This window comes from Miscanthus floridulus, chromosome 2 (assembly GCF_019320115.1).
Source record: "Miscanthus floridulus cultivar M001 chromosome 2, ASM1932011v1, whole genome shotgun sequence".
In the NCBI taxonomy this organism is placed as follows: domain Eukaryota; kingdom Viridiplantae; phylum Streptophyta; class Magnoliopsida; order Poales; family Poaceae; genus Miscanthus; species Miscanthus floridulus.
The window spans coordinates 13,136,813-13,155,799 of record NC_089581.1 but is presented as its reverse complement, the minus strand read 5'-3'; the positions used below and the strand labels follow the sequence as shown (position 1 = coordinate 13,155,799).

The 18,987-nt window shown below is 46.5% G+C and overlaps 2 protein-coding genes across 4 annotated transcripts; one reads left to right on the top strand and one right to left on the bottom strand.

The window, feature by feature from the left end:
• The first annotated feature begins 3,220 nt into the window (after positions 1 to 3,220).
• Positions 3,221 to 6,457, top strand: LOC136537969 (protein TUNICAMYCIN INDUCED 1-like). Of its 2 annotated transcripts, XM_066529948.1 has the most exons (3): positions 3,221 to 3,939; positions 5,003 to 5,131; positions 5,526 to 6,457. In XM_066529948.1, exons 1-3 carry the CDS (start codon positions 3,397 to 3,399, stop codon positions 6,285 to 6,287), a joined length of 1,434 nt encoding a protein of 477 aa, XP_066386045.1. In that variant the 5' UTR covers positions 3,221 to 3,396; the 3' UTR covers positions 6,288 to 6,457. The 2 variants fall into 2 exon arrangements, with proteins under 2 accessions (XP_066386045.1, XP_066386046.1); XM_066529949.1 differs by lacking the exon at positions 5,003 to 5,131 and having other exon boundaries at positions 3,225 to 3,939.
• Positions 6,458 to 7,982: 1,525 nt separating this feature from the next.
• On the bottom strand, positions 7,983 to 10,831 carry LOC136537968 (thylakoidal processing peptidase 1, chloroplastic-like). 2 transcript variants are annotated; one of them, XM_066529947.1, is made up of 6 exons: positions 9,435 to 10,818; positions 9,249 to 9,317; positions 9,098 to 9,166; positions 8,900 to 8,986; positions 8,562 to 8,629; positions 7,983 to 8,472 (listed from the first exon to the last, which is right to left on the bottom strand). In XM_066529947.1, exons 1-6 carry the CDS (start codon positions 10,410 to 10,412, stop codon positions 8,352 to 8,354), a joined length of 1,392 nt encoding a protein of 463 aa, XP_066386044.1. In that variant the 5' UTR covers positions 10,413 to 10,818; the 3' UTR covers positions 7,983 to 8,351. The 2 variants fall into 2 exon arrangements, 1 of the variants encoding a protein (XP_066386044.1); XR_010779177.1 differs by lacking the exon at positions 7,983 to 8,472 and having other exon boundaries at positions 8,568 to 8,629; positions 9,079 to 9,166; positions 9,435 to 10,831.
• Positions 10,832 to 18,987: the final 8,156 nt, after the last annotated feature.

Here is an 18,987-nt window from a genome sequence, read left to right as displayed (position 1 = left end):
GTAGACAAGCCGTACCGAATAACCCGGCGATTCGTGAATCAATGTGCCCAGCTGGGTGCCCCGAAGACACACGCCCCACTTGTATCCTAGGCACAAGCAGGACTAACCCACCACTCTCCTGTCCTGGGTGTCCAGGTCCCTGTCCAAACTTGGACTCCAAGCCCCCGCCTCTGAATCCCGGACTCAGTGCGGTGCAAGGACCTCCACCACCTCCTCTTCCCATCAGTCGGTCCAGAAAGAGCCGGATCCGCGACAAAAGAGCAGCAAGTCTTCCCTGCGCCCATACCCAAGTATGTGCTCGGGACAATAGTGCTGTGACTTGCCTAGAGTCATATGCAACGACCGGTCCTTAATCAACACAGACAGGGAAAAAGTGTAACCGGGCTATGCCCTGTTGGCCGCAGGACACAACCCCTCACACCCACCAGTACCAAATCCACATCCCTATCCGGTCACCATTTTTCCTTTCCATTATTTCATCATGATATCATAGTGTAATCACCTATTTGCGAGTAACGTTAGGTTACTCACGCTACCGACATCCTGAGCATAGCAGCTACTCGACCTACACTAGTAGGACTCATGGTGGATATATCTATGCATGTAGTTTCCATAAAATGCCTGTAACGTAAATGCATATCATATAAATATATTCAGTGATCATTTAAAAATAGGGGTTATGCACCGGGGCTTGCCTTGGGCAGGTGCCGGATCAGCAAAGTCAGCACCAATAGGCTCCTGGGCTCCCTCCTGCACGAAGAGCTCCTCCTCGTACTCCTCGATCACCTCGTCGTACTCCGGCTCACCGACGGGTACGAAGTCTACCTGTTCGTGATCTACATGAAATGACGATGCAATGATTAACACTATGGCAACAACAATTCTCAATGCAAAAGTACCCTTATTAAATTACTAAGTGAGGTTTACCCAATAAAGTCTAAGCTACGTACCAGCACTACTAACAAGTATGAACGCGTCATATATTCTTGCGGTGACTACGGATATTCCAATTCCTAATGCTAGTTTACGATACATACCCTAAAGCAAGGATAATAACTATGCCATTAAGCGACTCGCTCTACGGCTACCTATTTTACAGCAAGTATGTAAAGGTCTAAGGACCCTACCATAACAATTTCGAAGCTAAAACTATTGTCGGTTTACCATAACAAATCCTACAATTAAAGATCGATATACCGCTAAGCTTTCTACGTTAATCTTATGAGCCTACCATCCTAACAGCTAATGGTAAACTAACTGTACTAACAGGTAGATGGCATTTTTGTGAACCTAACAAACTTGGTTTCACTATTTTTGGACAACCATGCAATTTACTACTAATTATTGAAGTTTAGCTTGAAACTGAATTGAATAAGCAGTAGCAAATTCGCTGGAAATAAGAAAATAAAACCTCACTCACGGCCCACACGGTCCGACGCAGCCCAGCAGGCGGGCGCGGCCCAACTCGGCGGCCGCGGACGCGGCGCAGGCCCAGCGCGGCAGCGCGGTCCAGCAGCGGGCGCGGCCCAGCAACGGCAGACGCGCGCGCGACGCGGGCAGGCGCGAGCAGGCGGGCGCGGCAGCGGCGGCAGCAGCCAAGCGCCCGCGGCAGGCCGGCCCACGACGGGGGCGCGGTGCCAGCGCGAGCAGGCCCAGTAGCAGGCGCGCGGCAGCGGCAGCGGGCGCGAGCAGCGCGGCTCAGCCAGCGACAGCGGCCCCCAGTGGCGTATTTCAACGTATTACGGCTTTATTTTCCTACATGAAAAGCGGCCACAAACACATGTGACGTAGGGGTGACGTCATGCTGACGTCAGCAAGCTAAGATAAACAGTAACGCACCGCCGATCGCTGCTCGCTCTGCTCGGGCGAGGTTCCGCCGGCCACGAAGAAGACGCAAAACGGCGGTGGAGCTTTGAATGAAGTGGGCAGTGCGATGAGCAGCTGGAGGAGAAGCTAGCAGTGCAGTGGATTAAAAAATGGCAAGCTATGGTTGTGCGGCATGTCGTCTATGCAGGCCACCTCGGTCTTATGGAGCAAGCAGAGCGATGAATCCAAAATTGAAGCACAGTGAGACGCTACGATCGACGAGGTGATGTCAATCGAGCAGCTGGCTGTCTAGCGGAGCCGCGGACGCGACGAATTTCATTAACGCGCTACGATCATGGCGAATTGAAAACAAGAGGTCCCGTCGGTCATGGCGACAGCGGAGACAGTGGCGTTGGCACATCCACGGTCATTAACGCAAGGTACGCGTGCACATGACGACAGGAGACAGTGAGACGTGCCCCGGCGACTGTCCGCGCGGCCGACACGCAAGCCGACGAAACTCGGACCTACGTCACCGTGAACAGCGTCGGACAAGGAACCAGAGCGCGACGTGACGCCGAAGTGACGAGTGCAGAGCTGATAGGACTCGTGCGTAGTGCACATGCATGCGGTGGCAGGCAACCGAGGCAACAGTGGTGACCGCGGCCAGTCTAGCATAGTTCGACATAGGTAACGTGCACGGTTTCACGTCGAATTCCAATTCCGAGCTACCTATTTCATTGTCGACTACTGAGTACGTACTACAAATTTTATTAAAGTTTACATACAGGATCTACATCATTTTTATTCAATAAAAATCCGTTTAGAATACTAAACAATATAAAGCGACATGAAACTTAACATTTATTTCTCGTTTCGGATGAACGTTTCAAATGCCGTATATCGACTTATACTCCAAATCACACACATGTACAAACAAGCATGAGGCTAATGCAGTGTTTTAGCAAAAACATTATAATATAACACCGAGGGTGTTACATCCGCCCTCGGCTGCTGCTGCTCCCCTTTGCTCACCCTGTCCATCCCCGCCATCTCCTTCTTGACCGCGGCGGTGCGGGAGGCACGCCTGCACCTTGCCCGGGCGCGGAGCCCGTGGCGGCACAGCGCGGCGGGCACGCCCACGGCCGCGAGCACGATGAGCTCCACCACCGCGAAGGGGAAGCAGCAGCACACCGCCTGCGCCGCGACGACGAGCAGGAGCACAGGGAGTACGGAACGGAGGTGCAAGAGAAAGAGAGAAAAAATAGTTTGGGTGGCTGACAAACGGACCCTACCGTGGGTAAAATGATCATTTCACCAGTCAGTTTAACACCGTTAAGTAGAAAAATAGACGAAATGATTTGGAGAGTAAAGAAATTTAGAACAATAGCATATGTATGATCAACTTTTTAATAGCCTATATATAATTACAAACATTTTTAATACCACACTTGTAAAAGCCTCTTAGCCATATGCCACGAGCGCAACCACCGCCACCATCGTCGTCATCGTCCCCCTCCGTGAAGAGATCCCTTCGTCGGGGAAGAGGACCCGCCACCAGACCTACCGTTCCTCAATCCTCCGACCCCCATGGCCTCCTCCTCCTCCTCGGCCCTCCCTCTAATTTCCCTCCTCCTCCTCGCGTTGCTGCTCCTCTCCGCCCCCTCGCCGTCCGCCGCCGCCGAGCTCGCCTTCCTCACCGCTTCCTCCAACGGCTCCGCCTCCATCTCCGCCGACGCGGAGCTGGAGGACCCAGCCCCGGAGCCCACCTTCCTCGAGGAGGTCATCGACGCCGTCTCGGAGAAGTACGACTGGGACCCGGACGCCGAGGTCAGGGTCTGGCCACTCGACGCCGACGCCGTCCGCGTCGGCGCCGTGCAGCGGTACGAGTTCCGGGCGCAGGCGGGCGGGTCGGCGGCGCTGGCGCGGTTCTCCGACGATGCCGTGCAGTGGAGACGCCCCTCCGCGCCGGCCGTCGAGGAGGTGGACGGGCCGGACGGGGTCGACGTCGTCCCCGCTGAAGGAGCGTTCGGGTTCGACACCGGCGTGAGGGACGTGGAGCTGGTTGGGCCGCTGGAATTGAAACTTGCTGGCAACGAGGACGGTGGCCTCGTCGAGCTCCAGCTACCATCGGTGAGTGGGTTGACTTTGATCCGGCGCTGTTCCCGATTTTGCATCCGATCCCGATCAGTTGCTTGCATGCTAGTTTCTACTGTAGTAAAGGTTGGTTTAAAAGTTGTGTTAGTTCAAAGTTTTGATGGGTTCAACAGCTAAGTTGATTTAGCAGCAGCTAGTACTGTAGAAATATATCTGCACGTATATATTTTCCCCCCGTTATTTAGTGTTGCTGATGACTTTATATTGTTTGTTTGTTTGTTTGTAGTAGTAGTAGTAGTAGTTGAATGTCAAATCAGTAAGGACCCTGGTTTAGTTTGTTTTGTGTGTTCAAATTGTACTGACACTTCAATTGTTTTTGCCCAATTTTTTGCTGCCGTTGCGTATTGGTAAGGCAATTGTGTACAATCAGAATTGAGCTTGATTCAAGGTTATGTTCTAACTTGTCTGAATTGGGGTTATCAAGTAATGGACCGTTGATGGTGAAGGTTAAGCATTGTGTAATATATTGTGTTCGTTTAAGTTTCATTTCAGTAGGTAATCATTGGTGCATGTTATATGGAAATTTGTCATTGATGGATACAGATAGATGGCATTTTTCATAGAAATTCAAATTAGGATGCTTCTGCCCTTTTTCTCCCCGCTTTACTGATGCAAATCTAGATAGATGGCGGTTTTCTTAGATAGAAGTGAATGTAACTTTCTGATTGTTTAAGTTGGAAGCAAATGTAGCTCAATAAAAAAAAAGACAAGATGGAATGACCGGTGACACAGAAAACAAATGTTCTTTTTCTGGCTTATCATATACTGTGGGTATTGCTGGCTTTGCTGAGTACAATGGAGAAGGGTATGAATAGGGTAACAGGACATGGAGATTTGCTTTGGTTATGGAGTGAAGTCTGGTTTTTTTTTGGAGGGGTTTAGGTTTTGCAAGTATTGCTGCAGCGATCTTGCTATTCTATTATTTCCCTTTGTTTACCTGTTTTATTATTAATGCATAAAGCCATACACTTTGCAATACCATTGCAATAGCAGCACAGCAACCCTGTCGATGCTTACTGGTTAGAACTTTGCTGGATAGGGCGTACCCAGTGCAGAGAGCTCCCGCTCTGTGCGGGGTCTGGGGAAGGGTGTCAGTGGCAAGCCTTACCCTCGCCTGTGCAATGCGAGGAGACTGCGACTCGAACCCGGGACCTTCCAGTCACAGGCAGTAAGACTCTACCGCTTGCACCAGGCCCGCCCTTTAGCTGGATAGATTTTGGATATTTGATTTAGAGTTATGCTGCCAATGTCACTTTTGAACCTGTATTACTAATTCACTTTTCAATTGACATTTGATGAGCATTTGACAAAAGCTTATGGTTTCTTGGTTTGCTGCATATGGTTTCTTTGATGAATTAGTGACTACTTCATATTCTGTGCTAGTATATTTTAATGAATTTACATCAATCATCGTAGGCTAAATCGTCCTTAGTAGATTTATATGGCCATCCTGTTTTATTGATCGTATGTTTCATCAATTCATAGCATTAGGAAATGTACATTGTAATTTGTTCCTCGATTGTTTGCAGAATCTTATGTTGCACTTATTAATTCTTATGCAGGGGAATGCCACATATACAAGGCTTAAGAGGATATTTGTTGCGGATGGCATTGCATTAAAGGTCATTGGTGCACAGAAAGTTTCCGTAACCCACCCTCACAGTATAGGTCTTTTATCAAATGGAAGTTTGTTGACTAGTAACAACGACCTAAGCCAAATATGGCCTTTGAGCTACTCAATCTGTGCCCCATTACTTCAAGTGGGTGTTGTAGGATCAGTCGTAATTGTCGTGCAGCAAACAAGTGTATCTGGAGGCCATGTGAAGACTTTCTTAAGGTCACATGATACTATAGAGTTATTGTCAGACAAGTGTAAAGTCAACATAGCAAATCGGTTGATCTCAGAGTTTTTGTTCTCCTCAATTAGCCCAAGACTGATAAAGCTTGAGAAGATCTTGAAGACTTGGTTTAGCAAAAGAAACCACGAGAATAGCTCAATGCACTTCATTGAAGCTAAAGTGACATCAATACCTTTGGTGAAATTCCGTTTGGAGTTTGAAAGGGACATCACTGAAGAGGATCCCATCTGGGAAGATGTTCCAGAGTGGAAAACGAAACCCATGGTCCAGCGAGTCCCAGTTGACATTATAGCCAGAGTGGAACATGATGATAGGTTGAAGGCTATTTCGGTGAAGAAGGTTAGAAGGCAGTTTCCAGTAGTGGACACCACTACTTGGGGCAGCCTTGCTTCAAATATTTCTTTCACAAAGTTTCTATCATTCATTTTGCCACCAGAACCGCTGTCGCTGGATGTGAAGTGGTAATAGATTTTGCTCTGATCTACTTCTCGTAGGGCTGATAGGAAATTACACATACACATCAATTTCATGTATACCTAGGCTGGAAGTGTGCCTGAACGTGAAATGGGCTGTAACATAAGTTCAAATTTTGTATTGCTTCTGGCAATTGTGTGGGTACAATCGTACATTATTCATACTGCCTTCTTGCAATGGCTTTCTTTAGCACTTTGCATGTTCTGAGTACGTCTGCCTTGTTCAATTTTATAGCCATGCCTGTATTGATGATTTTTCAACCCGTACTATATTTTATCCTTCATTGTATTATCTGCAATTTTTCTGATGGAACTCCTGGCCCTCAGCCCTCAGCCATCAGCTCAACCATTTCAGAACAATACCATACTCCCTCCTTTCTAAAATAAATAACTCTCCTCATTTCCTTTCCTTTACCAGGAGAATATCAGTTACCTTAACTCTCCCCATTTCCTTTCCTTTACCAGGAGAGTATCAGTTGCCCTCAGCTCTTTTCCTTTTCGTTTTCCAGAGAATATCTTAGATTTTGGCAGTTATACCTCCTAATATCTCTTAGATTTAGCAGTTATCCTTTGCATACACTCGGTGATTAGCTTCAGCATTCAAACACATCCCAGGTACTGAGTTATTTATTCTGAGTCAGAGCCACGGAGGGAATACAAACTAATCAGTTTGCCTTAAATGCCATGCTCCCTCCATGACCTTAAAGAAAGTCGTTTTGAATAGCGACATAGTCCAATAAAAAATAACTTTGACCACTACTTTTTGCTATAAAATATTTATAGAATGTAGTCAATATATATTTTTGTAAAACTACATTTCGTGATGAGTCTACTTACATCACTTTTGTCGATAGAATATCGTCGGCAGTCCACCGAGGGGTATCCCGCGATGGTAGATTTATCGGTGGGGGTGCGCGTGATCAGGAACCGGATGGTGACACAAGGCGCAAAGACAGTGATTTAGACAGGTTCGGGCCGTCTAATCGACGTAATACCCTATGTCCTGTGTCTTTGGTGTATTGTATTGATCTGGACAACCAAGTAGCTTGTCCGCTAAGAGACCCCTGCCTCTCCTTATATAGTCTGGAAGGGCAGGGTTACAAGTAAAGTATCATATTTGTTACTATACAATAGCTTGCGGTGCACATCAAGCAGCGCCGTGCACGCTTTAATCTTGTGGGCCGAGCCACCTCTGATGGTGCGGCCCATGTCTTGGGGGCCATACCCCCACAACTTTCATATTTTTAAATTCAACCCAAAAGAATTTATTTGTAGTCAAAGTTAAAAATATTTGACAACCCCAAAACGACTTTCTTTAGGAACATGGAGGAAGTATCTTTTAAACACAGACAGTTCCAAACCATATGAAATATCTGGAAAAAAAGTAACAGACGAAAAAAAATCATTTACAAAGAAAATAACAGACAAAAACATCAGGCAAAGTTGTACTGAACCTGCACTGCCATAAAACAAAACAGGACAAACAGGAACTATGCTCACAAAGTTGCATTACATCATGAATGAATACAGGACTAAAAACCACTAGATACTAGGTTAGATTCTATTCCTAAATTTTATCATCACAAGAAACCTTATCAGGCAGGATAGACGGATTCAACCAAAACCTTAGCACCAGGCTGACCTTGCCTTGAATCTTTGATCCAAGATTCAGGAATGAAAAAAAACATAGCACAAGCTGAGCAAATCTTAAATGCTTTGTATTTCCTTTACATAAGTTTCGAGCACCAACTCGTCTCATAAAACAAGAGAACTGACATCCTCATCCTACAGTCCTTGATGCTCGTTCATCTACTTCTGCAACATTTATATGACATTCATTCTTAGCTACAGAGTACAAGAATTGCTGCCTTCAAACAAGCATCTGCCCGTAGGGAGGGAAAAAACTAATCTGTCAGCCAACCTGCCAATCGGCATTTGAGGAATGGCTACAACCAATAAATAAAGAACCCCACGGCTCAGCATATCACTTGTCAGTAAAGCTCAGCCGGGAAAGGAAAAATGGGCCTGGAACATGTGGTATTGCCACAATGTATTATCAGGATGCGGCAGCTGTGTACTGCGCCATGTCATGCTCATATATTGTATCTGTTATTCTCGATGGTGGCCAATATCGGAGTACAGATCTCCCGAGGATGTTCTTAACTGGAAGCGGACCCCTGCAGAAACAACACAACACATGAGCTATTGCTGTAGAGACTGGGGTTAAAAACTGAAACAAAAATCCTCTATTAGAGGTCTAGCATACCAGTTATGTGAATCAAAGCTGTTGTTTCTGTTATCCCCCAGTACGAAGACATAGCCTTCAGGCACAGTCTGGCCAAGCAACAACAATTAATCAGCACGTGTATATAGATTCAGTGGATGAAAGTAGTAAACTTAATATGTGATCAACACATAACAGGTGCAGCCCATAGAACCATCCACCAACAAAGAACACAGGAACAATTTTGAGGTCACAACCAATTTCTAACAATTCAAAAGTCTAAGAATTGATGCACATAACTATGATGGTGTCAGCTTACTTACAGGACTACAAAATAATGGTTGTTTAGTAGCATGTGGTAAGAAGATTAGTTGTTATACCAGTGGATCCATTTCGTAGTCGGCTGGTTCCAGCACAAATTCCTCCTCCTGAACTACTCCATTAACCAACAAGTTACCATCACGTACCTATTAAATACAAGGGACACCGATTGGTTCATATAATCCCCGAAAATCAAAATGTAATGCCAAAATTATGGAAAATATAAAGAGGTTACTACCATTGGGATAAAAGCTTACTTCAACGATGTCACCGCCCTTAGCCACAACTCTCTTGATGAACACATCACCTGAGTTGTAGCCCAATGCCTACAAAGAGATTGTTCTTATTACAATAAGAAGAAGCTCTAATGAACTACATAAGACAAAATGGAGAAACAAGGTATCACACCTGAAGGACTGGAGGTGCACGAAAGATCACAATGTCCAAAATTTCTGGCTCCCGGAAAATGTACGAAACCTACAGTCACAATAGGGGCTGGACATTAGATGCCTGTTCACCAATATAAGCAAATGATACATAATAAATACACATCGGTATTCATCATTTAACAAAGGGAACCAAAATAAAACATACCTTCTCAGCAAGGATCCGATCACCAACATCAAATGTTGGGAACATTGACCTGGATGGGATGGACCTAGGCTCAGCTAGGGATGATTTATAGAGCAGTGGCACGGTCACAGCGGCGAAGACAGTCTTTGCATCATCTGAGCATGAGCTCACCCACCTTGAGAGCCAACTGGTCTTCCTTTTCACCCCTGCTCCAGCAGGAAGACTTGCACCGCTCTTCTTCACCATTCCAGCTGCACCAGAGGCAATAGCCCCCCTTCCAATCACAGCTGAACCTGAGGCGATGCTAGCACTACCAACCAATGCTTGTATGCCGACCTTGGAAGGAGCAGCAACAGCAGGTGATGGCACAGGTGAAGGAAAGGGAGATGGAGCAGCTGCCCGTGGTGCAGGACGGGGAGATGGTGCAGCTGTGCGCGGTGCAGGCGCAGCGGTCGCACCTGCTGGGCGTCCTGAACTGCGAGACGTCGTCGCGGCAGTGACTATGTCGCTGCAGGGGAGCCACTTGGTCGCCTGCAGGAACGGGAGGAGCGCCGAAGGGTTGAACCCGGCTGATATTGATGGCGAGGCAGCGAGGGAGGATGCACCAGCAATGCCACCAGTCGATCCCTTCCCAGACGCCAACACCGACAGCAGCCCCACGGCCAACGAGGCTGGGGGGTCATCCACCGGCGGCGCCGCCTTCGTGGAACACGACCGCGGCAGCAACAGTGAGTATCCGCCTCCTGCTGCGGCGGTGGGGGGCAGAGCCTTGGGCCTGGGCTTCGGGAGGTTGTGATCCTCGGCGTCATGGTGGGCGTCGGCGTGGCGGGAGGAGGCGAAGAGGCAGAAGGGGCGGGATAGCGCGTCCTGGAGGAAGCGGCACCCCGCGCCGGGCGCCGCACCAGCGCCCGCAGCGGCGGCGGTGCAGCGCAGGCCGAAGGACGCGGCCAGGTTCTGCGCCACGTAGCCCGAGTAGGACACGGTGATGCGGATCGCCATCGCGGCGGCGCTTCGCGCACGCGCGAAGGCGGAGTAGGGTACACTTGGGTCCTTTGACCTTACTGAAGATTGCGGCCCATTCCGATCGGGTGGCCGTCGGCGGGACGGCGCGCGGGGTATCGGAGATCTAGGGTTCCGCGGGTGGGCGGCCGGAGGCGGCTACGGTGATCCTCGGAGTAGGAGATACGGATCGAGTAGCAGGGAGTAGGTGACCGGCGAGGTGCGGCCTCGCCGGCGGGTTGTTGGGGAGGAAGGGGAGAGATGCGGGGTGCAGCAGGCCTGGAAGCCGGGAGGGGAAGGGACGACGCGGCTCTTTTATGTCGTTGCAGCGGAGGAGAGTTCGTGGAGGCCGCTCGGATTTTTTGGGGGTTTTTTTTACGGGTCGGAACGAGCGCGGTGCGTGCCCAGTGGGTGGATAACTGGATATCGCCGTATCGCAAAGTTCTGGGAGAGAAAAAACGAGAGCATAAAGAGAGAGGTTTACCTTTTTCACGTTTGGATCATCTGGGTGTTTTGTTGTGCTTTGTGCTTTCCATCACTAGTATAGATTTTCCACCACGTATTTTCATTAAAGGAAAAGAAGCTTTGATATTTATATTTAATCAAATCAGATAATAAAAATCCAAACAACTGAGTTTGAAAGACGTTACGTGATTGACTACGCATTGTACACAGGTTGTGATAAGTTTTTTTTTTTTCCTGCGAATATACAGCTCAGGTCAACCATCAAGCACTGCAACCATCCACCGTTGATCGTCAACAGCTCAAAAATAAATTTGATTCATAAACGTACTAGCTGCTGATAGCTCATTCTACAGTAGGCACTGCCATACCTTTTACACAGTTTGGTCAATTCTATACTAGGGCATGTTTAGATATAAGATACACATGGCTATTACTGGTCGGCCTTTAGCCCAAATTAGCTATAATTTTGGCTAACTAATTGGTTAACAACCAGGTGAAGTCTTGGTTAAAAAAGTAGTCCATCTTTTAGTCCTCTTGTTTGATACATGTACTAGAGTTAAAATTGCTAGCTAACAATTTGCCCATTATATTTGCACTTTCTATCTAGGACTAGGAAGTAGTAATCGTTGCTATGAACCCATCTTCCTTCTTATAAGACGAAGGGAAAACCATCTTCACAGCTGAGAAACGATCAAGGGGACTTGGTGGACGCAGACGAGCATTTGAAGGATGGTGTTCCCGTGCTACTCGGCCTGTTCACCCCACAAGGCGAAAATCTCATTCGCTCTTTTTAATTAATCAAATACAACCAAGGGTAACACAACAGATGAATGTGATATTATTAGGTAAATTCATAGCTGCAGAAATTAAAAGAGCCTTGGAAAAATTGAAGATTTAAGGAGCCCCTGGACCTGATGGCATGCCCGATGTTTTTTATAAGGAATGTTGGCACATCGTGGGTGAGAGAAAAGTTGAAGAAGTTCTGAAAGTTCTAAACGGTGGGGAGACGTTGGTCGGATGGAATGACACAAATATTGTTCTCATAACTAAGGGCCTGTTTAGATGTCGAAAAATTTGACAAAATGACACTGTAACAGTTTTCGTTGTTATTTGTCAATTAGTGTCCAATCATAGTCTAATTAGGCTTAAAAGATTTGTCTCGTGGATTTCGTCTAAACTGTATAATTAGTTTTATTTTTTATTTATATTTAATATTTCATGCATGCGTCCAAAGATTCGATGTGACGAGAAATCTTGAAAAATTTGGCATTTTTGGGAGGGAACTAAACGTACCTAAGGTGTTGGTGAATCGCTTAAAGAAGATTCTTCCGGAAGCCTTCTCAAATACCCAAAGTGCTTTTGTCCCTGAACAGCTCATCACAGACGATGTTTGGGTGACTTATGAGGCAGCTGAAGAAGAAGGGCGAATAAAGGGGATCAAGATTTGTTAGAAGGCACCTAGCTTGGCATCTAGCTTAGCACATTTGTTTTTTTGCTAATGATTCGCTCCTGCTATTAAGTGCTACAAATTTAGTTGCTATGAAGATAAGAAATATATTGGATGACTGTGAGAAATGTTCTCGGAAAGCTATTAAGAAGGACAGGTCAACAGTGCCAATGTGTCTCACGAAGTAAAAGGAATTTCATGCGGAATATAGGAATTTCATGTGCTGCTTATAATGAAAAGTATTTAGTCAATCTTACTAAAGCTTTTTTCTTTTTTAATGGAGAATATTTGGCGTCATATTCAAGGCTAGAAAGAGAAGTTGCTCTCAAAATCAGGAAAGGAAGTCTTGATTAATTGTGTTGCACAAGCCATCCCTGTCTGTGCTATTTCTTGCTTCCACCGCACCAAATCCCTGTGTGATGACATAACAACAATGATTTTGTGATATTGGTGGGCGCAACAAATAAGGACAAAAAAAATTGACTGGTTGGGAAAGGAGAAAATGATGAAGCCAAAGGTGGATTGAGATTTCATGATTTACACGCTTTCAATATTGCTATGCTGGCAAGACAAGGGTGGAGAATAATTCAATATCCTCTCTATTTGTGTGGTCAAGTTTTAAAAACAAGATATTTTCTAAGCTCACCAAAGGGACAGAATATCATATGCATGGAGAAGCATCTTAAAGGGTATTCAACTCCTGAAAAAAAGGCATAATTTGGAGGGTTTGGAATGGAGATCAAATCAACATATGGGATGACCCTTGGCTGTCGAGAGCACAAAATAGATTTATCAAAACACACTGTTGTTCAACTTTAGTCTCAAAAGTTAGAGAACTTATTGATCCTGTTACTGGGTTGCGGAAGTCAGGATGGCGCAACTGTGCAATACAATTTTTTTTGCCAATAAGATACTGATGTAATACTGAGAATACATTTATGTGATGATAAGGTGGACATTTTAGCTCGGCATCCTGACGCGAAGGGTAAGTTTTCTGTTAAATCATCCTACAAACTGTACATCCGTGAGCTAAGAACGGGAAGAAGGCTTACAAGGTCACTCCGGAGGGGATGACAATGATTTTAATTGAAAATAGATATGGGAATATCAAGTCCCAAATAAGATGAATCACTTTATGTAGAGGTTGACCAATAATGGTTTACCTTTAAGACATAATTCAAAAAAAGGAAGATGAAGCTTGGCACTATGGCCCTGTTCGCTTCGCTGAAAAAAGATACTGTTCCGGCTGATTTGTTATGAGAGAAAAATATTATTCCAGCTAAAAAAATAACCTGAAAAAGACGGATTATAAGAGAAGTGGACATGTGCAATGTGTCATCGACTGGGTGAAGATGGAGGACATCTGAAGGGCTGTGAAGTCTAAGAGGTGTGTGTGAATTAGGTTTTTTAAAATTTACTTCTAAAACTATGGTATCAAATTTTCACCTAGTCAAAACCTATGTAATGAATAACTTATCTAGATATGCAGCCATGGTTTCGCTAGGTATGTTGCTATCTCTACCGCAAAAGAGTTATGCAACCTAGATTTTAATCCTATCAACTAGCCTAACAAGTTAAAATAGAATAGTAAAGCACACAACCTAAGTACATAATCTAAATGTGGAAGCTTAATCGAGATAGAGATGCAAACTCCCGTCGACGACTCTGATATTTTTATCGAGGTATCGAGAAGCTCACGCTTCCTCCTAGTCCTCGTTAGAGCCCCTCACAAAGGTCAAGCTCTCGGTCGGGTAACTCCGTGGATAGCCCTTGGGCCTTTCTCACGCACAAGTGGGTCTCTGAGTGGTCTCTCTCGAGCTGCTCCCCGCCATATTCACTATCGAGCTTTCGACGAAATAGTCACGGGCCTTGTTCCCTCCGGTACACGGTGGCGGCCACACCACAAACACGGTTGGTGTGGTCTTATAAGACTGCAAGTCCCTCTGAGTACAACAATGGTGTGCACAAAGCACCGAGTGATAATACGTATGCAAACCTCATTAAACACTAGGCCTAAACCTAGAGCAAGCGCATAAACGATGGTCTAACTAACATAAGCACTTGTCGAGGCATCTATGCTAATAACCCATTGAAACACTAAGCACTTTGGTGCCTAGAGCAACTAGAGATGAGCTTCAACTCATACAACACGTCCTTGAGCTCCACACACGCTCATTTGACCAGCCAAGGGGTATATATAGGTCCCGTTTGGCTTACTGAATTGTGGCTGAAATTGGCTGAAAATACTATTCTGGCTGAATTCTTGTGAGAAAAAAATATTATTCTGCCTGAAAAAACAAACTGAATAGTACTGTTTTCTGAGTAAGCCGAACGGGACCTAAGAACTCAACTCCATATATAGCCCTTGGTGGCATGTAAACTTTCTACACACTCACTGGATAAATCTAGTGCATACCACCGGATAATTCTGGTGGTGCCACGTGTATTAACCGTTTGAAGATATCCGTTGAATCAGCTGGTCACTGGGCTCCTATAACGCATTCTACGGTGATGATCACTAGACAAATCTGGTGCCTAATTTTTCTCTCTGGAACCTCACTGCCTCACTGGTGGCGACCGCTTTATCCAATGCTCCTTCTCTGTTCACACCAGAATAAATCCGGTGAGTTTTAACCCCCTGTGAATAGTGGCGCCACATGCTCACATAATGCTGCTTTGTCTTTATTTTCATATGTATCAAATAACATATTGTCCGAGAGAATGTACCCGTGTGGCGCACCAACTAGCTAAGCTTGGTGCGTCCAAAAGTTGGTGTGTTTGGGTTGAGGATTTTTTAAAGACTATCAGAACTTGAAACCAACGAGTCTGCTGGGTTGCATGATTAATGAAACTGTGGTTTCCCTAAAAAAAGACATGTAGACAGTACAAGACTCCAAAATTTCATAAAACTACAACTCTCGGCACTCGTGAAACGGGAGAGCATGAGCAAAATTCAGAGCATCCCATCCAACCATCGGAAGGACCCTGTTCCGGTTCCACTTGGGAGATAACGACCCCTGCCTGAAGCACATTAGGGCAGGCAGCACCTATTGTTAGCTTCAACGTAAAGTTGTGCTCCACGTACTCCTAAAATGAGCTGGGGCCAATACTCTCAACACACTCTCAACGCAAGCAGCACCTTGCCTCTGCTACGGTCCATCACTGGCACAACTTTTGCCCAGAGTTTCTCAGCTTTTTTTATGTGCTCTATTCCATGCCACGACACAAGAAATGCTGCTGCTTCACTCTTTGTCAGGGCAAGCCTGAGCCACCACTTCCTCTGCTGAAGAATCTGACACCATGCGAGGTTAATATTCGTGATGATTTGGACATCAATTGCATAGTTGAAGGTTGAGGCAGCACTCCAGGGTGGAGCGTTGGGCATGGCCTTACACATACAATTTACTAGGTTTACGCGTTGCAGTGACGATGACGACACCTCTTTACACCTCAAAGCAAAGCAAGGTTAGCATTGACCAGCCCCAGGTGGTTGGTTAGTTGCCGACTTGTGGGCCGATGCTTCCTCGCAGCTTCCCCATCCGCAATCCAGGTCGCAGATTGTCTCACGTGGTGGCCGCCCACGAGCTATGACAGAGGTATACACTGCACAGTGCACAGGCATGACCTCCAAACTGCAAGGGGGAATTCAAAAAGAAATACAGTTAGATCCGTACAGTCGTTGAACAAGTCCAGATTCCAACAGAAAAGAAAAAACATCTGAATGGGCATCTCGTGGTTAGTTTGAACGATTCAGAGAGGCCAAAGATTAGTGTATGGTCACCAGCACAGGGTCATCTGAAGTGTTCGGCTGACATTAAATTTCTACTGTAGCTACTGGAAAACATTGTTCATGCTAAAATTTAATGAGAGAAAAAATACTACTCCGACTTAAAAAAAAAGGCTAGCCAGCTAGCCGAAGCTGACCAGCCGAACAACCTTGTTGCAATTAAATAACTGCTTTTGCGTACAAACACAAGTGAGGAATCGTCAGATAGTAGAACACGGAACTGCCGTAAGCACTGACGTAGCCAGAGGCAGATACATTAATTTTTGGGTAAGGGTTAAGGAGAGGCAACAACCAAGCAAGAGGGCATCCAGACTCGGCAAACCACCACACTCTTCTGATAACGAAATGACAACGTGCCATAAACACGTGAGGACCACCCTCCATGACAAGTGACAAGCCACGCTGTGGCGTGTCATTATTTTAGCAAACACAGAACAACAAGCATGCAACTTACCAATTCAGAAGTTAATATATAAATCAATCAATGCTCCTAAATATAAGTATACAGGTCATGATATGAGAGCATGGTTTTTTTGTAATCTACTGCACCATCAAAGAAGCTGAACTTTTTGGCTCTAGTATGTAGTGAAAGGAATGTGTAATAGTCAAAGCTAATCGGGCGTGCATTCCAAATGACACGCGGAGACCAGAGCATGGTGACAAGTCGACCACAAGCGGATACAAAAAAAAAGGAGGGTAAAGAGACTGGGGTCAAATGGACATACAAGAGGATGATATACATGGCTAGCGGTTTCTTCTGGATGGCTTCCTTCACTGTGGATATGCACAGAAAAATGGCATCATCATCAAATTAATAAAAGATGAAGAGCAATCAACAAAATAAGATGACATGCGATAGCTCTTGACTCCGCGAAATACAAAGTCAACTCACCATAGAAGGTAGTACGCGATTGATGCCAGAAGTTGTTGTTCCACGTATATGAATACAAAACGCACGGCATTAAGTAATCTTACAAACAAGGGAAACCAGGTATTAACGTCGAATGATGACCCCAAGCCAACACAACAGGGCCTCGACGTCCAAAGAGGTTGCACACAACCCATAATGCAGAGTCTGTTATCGGCCGGAAAAGCTCCCAAACTTATCCCGGAAAGACTCGTCTGTGGGACATAGTCCCCGAGTACTCCGTAAGGAAGAGAGAAGATTTAGTCCGACTAGGAATTCCCCACATGTAATTCTAGTAACGTTGCTATCCAGTAATCCTAATAGGACTCTTACATTGTAACCGACTAGGAGACTTGCCTCCTGGCCTATATAAAGGAGGGCATGGCTCTCTAGATCGGTAGAGGCCATAACACATAATCATACTAATCGATCCAATGCAAAAGGCTACACGCCGACTGGACGTAAAGGCTGTTACTCGATTACGAGAGCCTAAACCAGTATAAACCGTTCGTCTCTTTGCGTTTACTGTCGAGTTCGGCGTACGCCGAAGCCATTTGAACATCGTCCCGGGTAACCCCGTGACGAGTTGCCAGTTATCAAACACCGATAGCTGGCGCGTCAGGTTGGGGCTTTCGGCGACTTCGCGATCGAGAGCTCGACGGACCTCGACAACATGATTTTTCCGCGCGGGATCAACATGTATCTTCCACGCCGTCCGCAGCACCCGGATTCCCCGTGTTGATACCCGTCGTCCTACATGGTCAACTCGTCGACTACATCAAGTCAACATCAATTTAGATCCTTGCGACAACGTCTCTTCAACGGCGCACTAGTAAGGCATCCAACAGCCAATCGGATTCAGCGGCAACTCGACGTCTCGCGCTAGGCAGCTTGCAACGAGAACTCACGTCCCGAGACAACTAGCCAAGATACACCGAATCAATTACGTCTTTGTCCAAAGGCCTGACTTTGAATCGGATGCGGCGTGAAGGCTAGCGACAGCTCGAGTCGAAGGTTCACACGTGCAAAGGCCAACTGCCGGAGTCCAATGCTCTCACGTGCTAAGACCAACAGTTTAGGTCAGATTTGCTGCAGTATGCATCAAATTCCCGATGGGCCACAAGCTAACAAGAAAGCAAGCTCGGAAGGCATCTAAATCGAGAAAGCAAGCAAGGCCGAAGTATATGTGAGATGCCGGTGTGCTAGCACCTTGGTGATGAGCGATTGACAACACGGTGTGCGTGTGACGTATCTCTTGGCAGATTGTGGTTGTAGGTGACAGGTGGAGACAAGGTACATGCGGCGACGAGTGAAGAACGAGGATAGGATGCCGTGCCAAAGAACCGTGGGGGCGGAGAAGGGCGGATCGAGGCTTGCGTTCGAGGGACAGGCGATCGTGTGGTGTACGTCTACTGTACCTGGCTACACGGTGGGAGGACGTCGAGGGAGGTTTCCAGATTATGCCACAAAATCCAGGGTTCGCTGGTTGAGCCACAAAGCCATGCATCGTACCAGGACGCTCGTGCGGCGTGCATTGGCTGAAGATGGAAATTCTGGCGATCGCGATACGATTTCGGATGGTCGTGCGGTGACATCGCGAGGATCACATCGTGGAGATGGAGGGATCGCGGACATCGTGGAATTTGCCATGGAGGACGTAATTGGAATTTACGCCCATACGTTGGATTTATTTAGCGTAGGGGTTTATGTGAAAATAGGTCGTTCCACCCTTTGGAGATATAAATATGTGGCACCTAGGGTTGAGAAGGTGGGGACGTTTTGGACTCCCAGCGAATTACTATTCAGTGAACAGTACCCGTGAACAGCTAACAACCGCTGGCCTCGGCCAATTCTCCGTATCGCTCGAGGCCCCTCACCGCTGGCCTCGGGCGATCCCCCACCGAAGGCCTCGGCCGACCCCCTCTCGTCGTAGGCCTCGGCCGGGTCGCCGACCCTCCGCCTCACACGA

Excerpts from the sequence above, each read along its gene's own strand:
- LOC136537969 (XM_066529948.1), top strand. The coding sequence starts at position 3,397 with ATGGCCTCCTCCTCCTCCTCGGCCCTCCCTCTAATTTCCCTCCTCCTC. Across the intron at positions 3,940-5,002 it reads TCGAGCTCCAGCTACCATCG|GGCGTACCCAGTGCAGAGAG; the intron begins GTGAGTGGGTTG and ends TTTGCTGGATAG. Across the intron at positions 5,132-5,525 it reads GGACCTTCCAGTCACAGGCA|GGGAATGCCACATATACAAG; the intron begins GTAAGACTCTAC and ends ATTCTTATGCAG.
- LOC136537968 (XM_066529947.1), bottom strand. The coding sequence starts at position 10,412 with ATGGCGATCCGCATCACCGTGTCCTACTCGGGCTACGTGGCGCAGAAC. Across the intron at positions 8,987-9,097 it reads AGGGCGGTGACATCGTTGAA|GTACGTGATGGTAACTTGTT; the intron begins GTAAGCTTTTAT and ends TGTATTTAATAG. Across the intron at positions 8,630-8,899 it reads ACTACGAAATGGATCCACTG|ACTGTGCCTGAAGGCTATGT; the intron begins GTATAACAACTA and ends TTGCTTGGCCAG.